This window comes from Bufo bufo, chromosome 4 (genome assembly GCF_905171765.1).
Source record: "Bufo bufo chromosome 4, aBufBuf1.1, whole genome shotgun sequence".
NCBI classification, from domain to species: domain Eukaryota; kingdom Metazoa; phylum Chordata; class Amphibia; order Anura; family Bufonidae; genus Bufo; species Bufo bufo.
Genome location: NC_053392.1, coordinates 234988949 through 235001690, shown reverse-complemented (window position 1 = coordinate 235001690; position 12742 = coordinate 234988949). Strand labels below are relative to the sequence as shown.

The window sequence follows — 12742 nt, the reverse complement described above, 5'->3', positions numbered from 1 at the left end:
CCGGTTCGAGGCTCCGTACTTCTGGTCCGCGGCTCCCTCAAAAAATAGAACATGTCCTATTCTTGTTCGCAATAGCGGACAAGAATAGGCATTTCTATAGTGGTGCAGGCCCGGTGTATTGCGAATCCGCAATTTGCTGATCGGCAATACACTACGGATGTGTGAATGGACCCTAAAAGGGGTTCTTCGGGCTTTTAATATCGATAACCTATCCTCAGGATAGGTCACCAATATCAGATTGGTGGGTAAATGAGCTGTATGAAGGGAAGGCGTCTGCGGTGCGCGTGTTCTGCCTCCTTTCTCTCGTCCTGCTCGCTGCTGCTTTGCCATAGACATATGGCGCGTGCTTTCTCTTCATACAGCTGATCGTCGGGTATGCCGGGTGTCGGATCCCCGCCAATCTGATATGGATGACCTATCCTGATGCACCAAATGTCGCACGCAGGCATCACTTGCAACTTTTTTACACCACAAAACTGGCATCACAGATTTGATAAATGACCCCATAGAGCATATCTATCTCATGTCTGTCTGTCTGTCTTTCTCTCAGATACATTTATAGTGGTTGTAAGCGCTCATGCAGCAGCTGCATTTGCATTAACAGTCAGTAGAGCTGTGAAGCAATACCGGTCAATAATTAACTGATCTTTCTAATGTGAATGTCTTTCTTTTTACGTATCCCCCATCCTACTCCCCTATGCCAAAATATATGTGGTGCAGTGTGAACCACACTGCTATTTCCAACTCAAACTCAATGTCTCATGACTACAGTGACTGACTGCTGTTTTGTAACCTACATCTTAAACCATCGCTTGCTCGCGGTTGTGGGACCTCTTAAGTGGTTTTCTTATTAGAAATTATCTTTTCACAGCTGCTATTATACATTGTAAACATTTAACCCTCATTTTTAAAGTGCTGCTATTCATCTGGTCACCGGATGTATGTAGTCTAATGATATGGACACCTCAAGTGCCAGTCTTGGCATTGTGAGGAACCTATCACAATACATGGGCTTTTTTCTTGCTTTTGTGTCTGCTGGCTTTCTGATTGTGGCCACTTGGACTGATTGTTGGATGCAAAACGCAGATGACTCTCTGGAGGTAAGACATAATAATACTCATCTAAAATGGGAATATTTAACTAGGTTTTTCATAATGAAGAGCAATTCTTTATATAACTTGGTGCATAGTGGGCAGCAGATGTGCCTCTAATTAATCTTTTATGTTGTAGATTGAAGTCCATTCAATTTTTGTCTGTACTCTTAAACAAAAGAGTAAAAAAAAAAACATGTCCTGTTTATCAGTATAATTATTTGATAGCTGATCTATGAAAAGTGTTGTTGAGGTCTTTTCAAATGAAGAGCTTGCATCAGGATGTTTAGTAAAATGTAAGAATTTTGAAACACAAAATTGGACCTTTTCTACTGAATTTAATACATGCCGCAGAATGTCTGTGAATTTGTTGGCAAATCATACCGGGGAGGGATATTTCAGAAATCTCAAAAATATTTGAAAATAATTCTTTGCATATGTCACATAGTCATATAGAAAAAGAAAACATTTTAAGTTCAATCTATTTACGCCTCCCACGACCATTGCAGCCAATTTTGTCTTTAGTCATGAGACACATATCTAGGATAAGGATGAACGAATTTCTCAAAAGTCTTTTTTATTCCTATTGGTCTGAAGAGTGGAACACAGTGAAAAAACTGACAATTTTCAGAGGAGCATTGCCTGGCCACAACATAAATGCTTCCTACATGTTATCCAATGGAGCTGAAAATTTTCAGTCTCTGTGTTGTTCTGCTGTGGAATTAACATTCTACGGTGTTGCGGATTTTCTGAAGCTGAATGTCTCCATTCATTACAGCATAGGATGTAGTCCGCACAGAAGTCCATCCTTAGATTTTTTTATCCTGTAGGAAGGAAAGTGAATTTGCATATTTCATTCCCCAAAACACAGAGACTTGCCTGGCCTATAATACTGCTCAAGCCTACTAGGTGCTCGGGTGCTCTCCATAAGGAGAAATAAGCACCCCCGGATCCCAACCAAGGCCTCTTGCCTAGCTAAGCCTGTTATCTTTGCACTCATGAGAGGTAATCTAAGTTATGCTCCAAGGTCTATTTAAAAGGATAAGTATTGACTCATTGGATTGATACCTAACATCTCGTGGCATCAGAAGCTTTCTGTTCCTTTTGGGAGGAAAGCTAATCTGTGTACCCACAAGAGGATTGTCTTGGCTTTAAAACTCTACACATTGGTGAATCTCTCTCCTGAATATTTTGGTTCAGTAGAATCGATTCGTTCATCTCCAGTCTTTTTTTATGCAGCCATTTTTGCCATTATTACCTCTTTGACTATGGCACTCCAAATATTTTCCACTTTCCTATATTAATGGAGACATATAAGCCTCCACACACAGCTTGTGTCTCCTAGTCACACAATTTAAAATAAAAAAAGGTTACTACAAATAAAACAATACAATTACAAATAAAAAGATTTTTTTTCTTTTCAGTTTTTGAACAATATATAACTTATTCCAGCATATAAAAAGGCCACATAAATATAGAATGTTCCTGTTATTATTGCAGATGGGCTAAGCACTGAAACAGCACGGGTACTTTAGGTAAACAAAAATGTCATGATCTTCATGATCCACTGGCTATCATAATAAGCAAAAAGATGCTGAACTATGTTTTCTTACTGAAATTCAGCACCATAATCCAGAAAAAATATGAGATCACGTTTCAAAACAATATAAGAAATACTAGGTTGTGCTGCTGCTATTACAATATAGAACAAACCATGATTTTCACTGGAAATGCAGCAAATAATTAATATCACATTTTGGAGATTTGTCTATTAAGTTGAACCACCAAAATAAATGTGTGCAAAGACTTTAGTAATCAATTTTCTTAAATCACTTTAAATCCATATAGCCAATGTTTATAGATGCAGAGTTGAGAAATATAGAAAATAAGACGAAAAAGAATAAATACAGTATTTGCAATAATATATAGTCATATTTGGCATGATAAAGGAGGTGACCAGCATACACAGTATATGATACAACTGAAAACCTGTCACACAGAATCTAGGCTAGAAAAGGGGAAGGATTGTTAGGTCTGTGATCCTTGCCCGCTGCCTTCCTACTGTCCCCTGTGGGCGCAGATGCCCTTCCACTTACCATGCTATCCAGTGTCTTAGTCGCTGATGTTCTTTCCATGCTACTGTCTCCATGCACCTGTCTGATGCTCCCCTAGGGTGCAAGCGCTCACCTTTGGCCTCTTAAAGGGCCAATGGCTGAGGGTCTCTGGGTATTTAAAGGGGTTATACAGGAAATGATAATAATAACCTATCCTCAGGATAGGTTATTATTATCACATCAACGGGGGTCTGAGTCTCTTCATCCTCACCAATTAGCTTTTTAGGAGCCACCGGAGCTCTGTGGACTCCCAGCAGCTTACCACGCACAGTGCCGTACGTAGTATAGCGGTTGTGCTTGATATAGCAGCTCAGCCCCATTCATGTCAATGTGGCTTAGCTGCAACTAGGCCATATGACAGATGTACGGTAACATCTCATGGGCTAGGAAGAGGCTGCAGCGCCCACGGAGTGCCCGACTTCTTCTAACAGCTGATCTGCAGTGGTCCCAGCAGTCGGATCCCACTAATCTGATATTGATGACCTATCCTAAAGATAGGAAAAAGTGTATAAATGGAGCAGCACAATAGTGCCTCACGGATTCTTTAGGAATGCATCAGCCAATCCACAACCCTGAATCCACGGTGGTCACCACAACAGTGAAGAAATAAAGAATGGTGGCAGCATCTCCAATCCAGAACAGTTTAGTCACATAGGGCCCATGAGACAGTACAAAAAAGGTCAAGCAAGGTGCGACGTTACGGCTTTAGCTTGAGAAAGGCTACCATGTAGCCGAAATATTGCACCTTGCTTGACTTTTTTTGTACTGTCTCATGGACCCTATGTGATTAAATTGTTCTGTAATGGAGATGCTGCCACCATTCCTTATTTCTTCATTATCCTAAAGATAGGTGATCAATATTATTTCCAAATAACCCCTTTAAGGTACCCTCTCCAGCAGGAGGATGCCTGAGCTTTAGGTTCCCTGGTGGCCAGCAAAGCTGTTTGATAGTCTAGTGCTATTGTCATTTACCTGAATTTATCCTGCGTTATCTTCTGTTTGTAATCTTTGAAGTGTGTGCCTTCCTGTCTGTGTGCCCATGCCCTTTCAAGTTCAGTTCTGTTCACTTTGTGTTTAAGTTAACTCAGTCTGTCTACCCTGTCTGTGCTCCAGTCATGTTTCTCATCACTATTCCGCATGCAGGTCTTTCCTGTGTCTGCCTGTACGCTGCCTGAATCTCTGAAAAAATGCATTCTAGTCTTTTTTAACTTTTCAGACTGTACTTGTTGTTTTCCTGCATTTTGGTGTGTTTTCTGTGCCCGGAGCTTCTGGTAATTGCGCCAGAGTCCCTGACTGCAGTGGTTCATCTGCCAACTATACTGGGACTTTTCTGTGCAGCGAATACCAGGTCCCTGTATAGCAGTTAAAGGGGGAATACCAGGAGAGCGCTGGAATAGCGCCCTTAGCCTAGTTAGTTTGTGCAGTGGGTTCAGAAAGAGGTGAATGGTCTTCTCAAAGAGGTGGTATTTTGGACAGATTTTACTGTACATGAAAATACCTTAGCATTCGAAACATGCCGAACTACATCGTATGTATATTGCGGTCTGCAAAATGCGAATCCACGAAATACGAAGGACGTCCATATGTCTGTTCCACAAAAGATGTCCTATTCTTGTCCACAAACCCACTGAAGTCAATGGGTCTGCAAAAAAAAATAAAAAATAGATGCAACACGGACATCAGATGAATATCATCTGTATTTTGTGGATCCGCCTTGTGCATGAGGCCTTATAATAATTTAATATTAAGCCTATAATAGTAGTTATCTTTGGTAAAGAAAAAATAGCAACCTTCTCAGCTACAGACAAAGGCACCTTTAGAGGGTATTGGGTGTAACAGCCTCATTAACAAAGTTCTTAGTTAATGACAGCTAATCTGGGAGTCGAATCAGTGCCAAAACCTCCAAGAACGGGCCCCAGGCATTAATATGTGATAGAGTGGGTTTCCTTCATTGCTGAATGACCTCAGAGACTTTTTACTAAGTACATGCAAGTAAATGACCCATAGCTGCAGCTCCTGCTGAGTTCTGAAACTACATCACATCTCTCGAGGATGGAAAGAAGTTTTCAGAATGTTCAGCCACCAACGGGTTCCCTATTATATTTACAATACTAATCTCATCAAGGTGCTAGGATTTCAATGTGCTCATTTTCTGCAGTAAGCAATGTGAATATTGATTATATGGAGTTACATGGTACACCAGGGAGACATTATTTAATACACCTGCTATGAAGGGATTTATAAAATGTGATACGGTCAGGCAGTACAGTCATTATGAGGAATATCTAGCAACAGGATGCATATTAAAACAGAGGCCTGCTCTGCTTGTTGCATATTTTTCCATCATGGCCACTGCTGTTTCTGAATTAGTATTAAAAACCTGCCATACTGGCAGATTAATGTTTAAAGACACTGTGAACATTATAACGACAAAGAATGCATAGGTTTTATATTAAACAGTATTCAAAGTTAAAATAAATGTTGGTGTGGGGGTGTGGGGTCATATATGAAATACATAGATTCAGAGCATTGATGAAAATGAGATTAAATGGTTTAGAATAGCAAGGTTTAACTATATAATGTCATTTCCAGAACTGTTTTGGATTCACGCAGGTTATTTTATCTGTTGAACTATAGTGTGCTGTATCTACAGTATATATAGTGAGGGGTGTAGATGCATCAAGGGTGGGTCATTGTATATATGTTGCTGTGCAGTGCTAGTATATTGATGGCCTATCCTCAGGAGAGGTCATCATTATGAGATTGGGGAGGTCCAACTTGGGGAGCCCCAGCCGATCAGCTGTGTGAAGAGACCATCGTGCCCACACAAGTACTGTTTAACTGCATGCTGTCTAACTTGTATTGGCGGTGTGTTGGGAACAGGACGAGCAGGTATACACTGTGTGCACAATTATTAGGCAAATGAGTATTTTGACCACATCATCCTCTTTATGCATGTTGTCTTACTCCAAGCTGTATAGGCTCGAAAGCCTACTACCAATTAAGCATATTAGGTGATGTGCATCTCTGTAATGAGAAGGGGTGTGGTCTAATGACATCAACACCCTATATCAGGTGTGCATAATTATTAGGCAACTTCCTTTCCTTTGGCAAAATGGGTCAAAAGAAGGACTTGACAGGCTCAGAAAAGTCAAAAATAGTGAGATATCTTGCAGAGGGATGCAGCACTCTTAAAATTGCAAAGCTTCTGAAGCGTGATCATCGAACAATCAAGCGTTTCATTCAAAATAGTCAACAGGGTCGCAAGAAGCGTGTGGAAAAACCAAGGCGCAAAATAACTGCCCATGAACTGAGAAAAGTCAAGCGTGCAGCTGCCAAGATGCCACTTGCCACCAGTTTGGCCATATTTCAGAGCTGCAACATCACTGGAGTGCCCAAAAGCACAAGGTATGCAATACTCAGAGACATGGCCAAGGTAAGAAAGGCTGAAAGACGACCACCACTGAACAAGACACACAAGCTGAAACGTCAAGACTGGGCCAAGAAATATCTCAAGACTGATTTTTCTAAGGTTTTATGGACTGATGAAATGAGAGTGAGTCTTGATGGGCCAGATGGATGGGCCCGTGGCTGGATTGGTAAAGGGCAGAGAGCTCCAGTCCGACTCAGATGCCAGCAAGGTGGAGGTGGAGTACTGGTTTGGGCTGGTATCATCAAAGATGAGCTTGTGGGGCCTTTTCGGGTTGAGGATAGAGTCAAGCTCAACTCCCAGTCCTACTGCCAGTTTCTGGAAGACACCTTCTTCAAGCAGTGGTACAGGAAGAAGTCTGCATCCTTCAAGAAAAACATGATTTTCATGCAGGACAATGCTCCATCACACGCGTCCAAGTACTCCACAGCGTGGCTGGCAAGAAAGGGTATAAAAGAAGAAAATCTAATGACATGGCCTCCTTGTTCACCTCATCTGAACCCCATTGAGAACCTGTGGTCCATCATCAAATGTGAGATTTACAAGGAGGGAAAACAGTACACCTCTCTGAACAGTGTCTGGGAGGCTGTGGTTGCTGCTGCACGCAATGTTGATGGTGAACAGTTCAAAACACTGACAGAATCCATGGATGGCAGGCTTTTGAGTGTCCTTGCAAAGAAAGGTGGCTATATTGGTCACTGATTTGTTTTTGTTTTGTTTTTGAATGTCAGAAATGTATATTTGTGAATGTTGAGATGTTATATTGGTTTCACTGGTAAAAATAAATAATTGAAATGGGTATATATTTGTTTTTTGTTAAGTTGCCTAATAATTATGCACAGTAATAGTCACCTGCACACACAGATATCCCCCAAAAATAGCTAAAACTAAAAACAAACTAAAAACTACTTCCAAAAATATTCAGCTTTGATATTAATGAGTTTTTTGGGTTCATTGAGAACATGGTTGTTGTTCAATAATAAAATTAATCCTCAAAAATACAACTTGCCTAATAATTCTGCACTCCCTGTAGTTACACTGCACCACCGCTATGATCTAGACAGGGTGCAGTTAAACTGTGAAGAGGCCGCAGCACTTGTATCTTCAAAGAGCTGATCAGCAGGGGATCTCATGAGTCAGACCCCACCGATCTTATATTGATGACCACAATATACTAGCGCTGCACAGCCCCTTTAAGCTGCTTGCCTGAGCCAAACATCTGGTGCCTGCCAGTCTCTGGCAGCCTGGGACCCCGTAGAGAGGCGAGATGTTTTCAACACCTCTGTCTTTACCACTTTCATCACAAAATGAGGTCAAGGTTGTCATGATCAGGGGGATGCCAATAGTAAAGGGCCTCTGCAGAGTCCAACAGTACAGTGTTCATTTTAGGACATGGTCAGATATTAGCCTGGGCTGCCACGCAGCCCCACTTACAGTGGGAAAGTATAGTGTAAAAAATACGGATAAAAAACATTTTTACTTTAGGATGAAAGGCTATAGTGGGGTCTAGTAGATGTCCATCATTTTCACTAGAAGAATAACATTACATGGTGACAGAAAAGTGAACATTTAGTCTTTGTAGTTTCATGTTCTTCCATTTTGGGATGAGTATGTGTACTATGAGATCCAACACCAGAATGCATGAGTATGTGTACTATGAGATCCAACACCAGAATGCATCCAACACCAGAATGCTCCCTTACAGGGCTGGCCACAAGGCTTTGGATGGTTGAACAGGATGCAGCATTTACCAGTACCAGGGCCGTCTTTAATATTGATTGGACCCTGGGCGAGAATTTACTTGAGCCCCCTGGATCCCGTCTTCCCACACCCTAGCATGCAATCACTCCGTCCACCACAACACACACACAAAAAAAATCCACACACCTGGTAGAGTACAGTGAATGACTGTAAATACTTAAAGTTCTGAAGACTCCAGCGGCTCAGTGCTCTGGGCAGCTGGGCTCAGGCTGGAAGTGGGCACCGCTCCGCAGGAAGGAGACCGGGCTTGGCTCACCCTAGCGTTACAGTGCACCCCAGCACCCCACAGTATGCAAGCAGTATAGCACCCTTTAGTATACAGCACCCCACAGTATGCAAGCAGTATAGCACCCTATAGTATACAGCACCCCACAGTATGCAGTATATCACCCTATAGTATACAGCACCCCACAGTATGCAGTTTAGCACCCTATAGTATACAGCACCCCACAGTATGCAGTATAGCACCCTATAGTATACAGCACCCCACAGTATGAGTATAGCACCCTATAGTATACAGCACCCCACAGTATGCAGTATAGCACCCTATAGTATACAGCACCCCACAGTATGCAGTATAGCACCCTATAGTATACAGCAACCCACAGTATGCAGTATAGTATCCTATAGTATACAGCAACCCACAGTATACAGTATAGCACCCTATAGTGTACAGCACCCCACAGTATACAGTATGCAGCACCCCACAGTATATAGTAGAGCAGTATAGCACCCCACAGTATACAGCACCCCATACTATACAGTATACAGCACCTCACAGTATACAGTAGAGCAATATAGCACCCCACAATATACAGCACCCCACAGTATACAGCATCTCACAGTATACAGTATACAGCACTCCAAACTATACAGTATACAGCACCTCACAGTATACAGTAGAGCAGTATAGCACCTCACACTATACAGCACCCCACAGTATACAGAACCCCACAGTATACAGTATATGGCACCCCAAACTATACAGTATACAGAACCTCACAGTATACAGTAGAGCAGTATAGCACCCCACACTATACAGCACACCACAATATACAGCACACCACAATATACAGCCCGCCACAATATACAGCCCCCCACAGTATACAGCCCTCCACAATATACAGCACCCCACAGTATACAGCACCTCACAGTATACAGCACCTCACAGTATACAGTATACAGCACCCCACAGTATACAGTAGAGCAGTATAGCACCCCACAATATACAGCACCCACAGTATACAGTAAAGCAGTATAGCACCCCACAGTATACAGCGCCCCACAGTATACAACACCCCATAGTATACAGTAGAGCAGTATAGCACCCCACAATATACAGCAACCCAACAGTATACAGCACCCCACAGTATACAGCACCCCACAGTATACAGTAGAGCAGTATAGCACCCCACAGTATACAGCACCCCACAATATACAGCCCCCCACAGTATACAGCACCCCATAGTATACAGTAGAGCAGTATAGCACCCCACAATATACAGCCCCCCACAGTATACAGCACCCCATAGTATACAATAGAGCAGTATAGCACACCACAATATACAGCACCCCACAGTATACAGCACCCCATAGTATACAGTAGAGCAGTATAGAACACCACAATATACAGCACCCCACTGTATACAGCACCCACAGTATACAGTAGAGCAGTATAGCACCCCACAGTATACAGCACCCCACAATATACAGCCCCCCACAGTATACAGCACCCCATAGTATACAGTAGAGCAGTATAGCACCCCACAATATGCAGCCCCCACAGTATACAGCACCCCATAGTATACAATAGAGCAGTATAGCACACCACAATATACAGCACCCCACAGTATACAGCACCCCATAGTATACAGCAGAGCAGTATAGAACACCACAATATACAGCACCCCACCGTATACAGCACCCCACAGTATACAGTAGAGCAGTATAGCACCCACAGTATATAGCACCCCACAGTATACAGCATCCCACAGTATACAGCACCCCACTATACAGTAGTTTACAGTATATTAGCATAACAGCCCCTGTCACCTTTTCTTGATGTAATCTTCACAACAAAAGCTCCACAGTTAAGGCAAACTTCTCCTGCAGCAACACTCCTGGTAGAAAGGACCTTTGATTACCTCATAGCCATGTGACCAGTAATATTGCTAGGTTACTGGTCACATGGTAATGATGTCATCTAAGGTCCTTTCTCCTAAGAGAATCGCAGCTCTTACAGTTTGCTGCCTGGAGTGCTGGCAGGCAGGCATGGCAGCACCCCCCTGTGTAGCTGACAGCCTGACTCCCGGGGCAGTGGCTAGCAGTGCTCAAGAGGGAGCTGCCTTGGGCCCCCAGGAGCAACTGGGCCCGGGGCAGCTGCCCCTTTTGCCCCTTGTTAAAGACGGCCCTGAGCAGTACTGAAGGGGAGTCACTGAACACATTCTGAGCTTGCACTCAAATCATGCACTTGAACCCCAAAACAATAGAAAAGCACTGAATGCACTTTCATTTTATTGTTGTATTATTTGGATGCATTTGGTTATACCATAGGAGGGAGTACTTTACAAGGAACCACCAATCCAAGGCAGCCTTAGGCCTCATGCACAAAGCCGTATGTATTTTGCGGTCCGCAAAAACTTTTGCAGAACGGAACAGCTGGCCCCTAATAGAACAGTCCTATCCTTGTCCGTAATGCGGACAATAATAGGACATGTTCTATTTTTTGGCGGAACGGAAATACGGACATACGTAAAAGGAATGAACACGGATTACCTTCCGTTTTTTTGGCGGACCCATTGAAATACATTGTTCCACATACGGTCCGCCAAAAAAACGGAACGGACTTAGGACTTTGTTTTGATTCAAGGACTCCTTTTTTTGCACCACAGGTCTAAACATACCACTGAGCTAGACAATTATACTTCCTACTTGTTTTACAACATGAAGGCTTTCTTTAATAACCTTCTATAGTTCATCCTTCTATAACACAGTATCCTAATGATCAAGAAAATACAAGATAAGTCCAGAATCCACAAGCTTGACTTGGACGCAAAACAACACATGAAGAAAGAGGAAACAGATCCGATCTTTTAAAATCACATTTATTTAATAGGAAGAAAAAAACACAATGCAACAGCACTCTGCAAACCAAATAAAGTACAATAATGCCATTGTTATAGAAAATATTCTGATGCTAATGCTACGTTTATTTAGTAAATTTAAGATTCTTGGCAAATACATTTTGTGCAAAATTATTTGGTCCTATCTGCCAAACGTCAAGGTGATCTCTGTAAGAAGGGAACCTAACACTAAATACTGTTATGTGCCATGACGGCTACCATACAACTCAGGAAGTGTAGGTTCCACATGCATGCTGGGTCCACTGCTTTTTACCATTTTTGGTGCCATAATGGCCTCCATTAAATCCAGGGAATGCAAGTACCAACATGCATGCTGAGCCCGCTCCATACCTCTCCTGGTGCCAGACGGCTTCCAATGAACGCCCATGTGCCTTACGCAATTTTAGAACAGGGGCAGGGGGCAGTCATGTGCACAGTTCTCAGTATATTCTAACTTGAAGCGTCCCCATCACCATGGGAACGCTTCTGGGGAGGGAGGGAGGGGGAGACCGCACTGCTCATATTTAATACTGGGGAGGGAGGGAGGGGGAGACCGCACTGCTCATATTTAATACTGGGGAGGGAGGGAGGGGGAGACCGCACTGCTCATATTTAATACTGGGGAGGGAGGGAGGGGGAGACCGCACTGCTCATATTTAATACTGGGGAGGGAGGGAGGGGGAGACCGCACTGCTCATATTTAATATCCGCACTGGCCACCGATGAATATAGAGGGAGGGGGGCCGCACTGGTTACAATTAATACTGGGGAGGGAGGGGGGGCCGCACTGGCCACCAATAAGTTAAATACAGGAGGGGGGGGGGGTCTGCCCCCTGCTGCCTGGCAGCACCTGCCAGGCAGCAGGGGGCAGTCATGTGCACAGTTCTCAGTATATTCTAACTTGAAGCGTCCCCATCACCATGGGAACGCCTCTGTGTTAGAATATACTGTCGGATTTGAGTTTCACGATGTAACTCAAATCCGATGGTATATTCTAACATAGAGGCGTTCCCATGGTGATGGGGACGCTTCAAGTTAAAATATACCATCGGATTGGAGAAAACTCCGATCTGATGGTATAATCCTGACTTTACATTGAAAGTCAATGGGGGACGGATCCGTTTGAAATTGCACCATATTGTGTCAATGTCAAACGGATCCGTCCCCATTGACTTGCATTGTAAGTCTGGACGGATCCGTTTGGCTCCGCACGGCCAGGCGGAC

At 43.2% G+C, this 12742-nt stretch overlaps 1 protein-coding gene across 2 annotated transcripts in view; it reads left to right on the top strand.

The window, feature by feature from the left end:
• The first annotated feature begins 733 nt into the window (after window positions 1-733).
• The window catches only part of CLDN16 (claudin 16), a 56236-nt gene continuing 44227 nt past the window's right edge, over window positions 734-12742 (top strand). For both annotated transcript variants that reach the window (XM_040431078.1, XM_040431077.1), the window contains exon 1: window positions 734-1100. In XM_040431078.1, the coding sequence (XP_040287012.1) occupies window positions 957-1100 (144 nt within the window). In that variant the 5' untranslated portion in view covers window positions 734-956. The remainder of the gene's footprint in view (window positions 1101-12742) is intronic.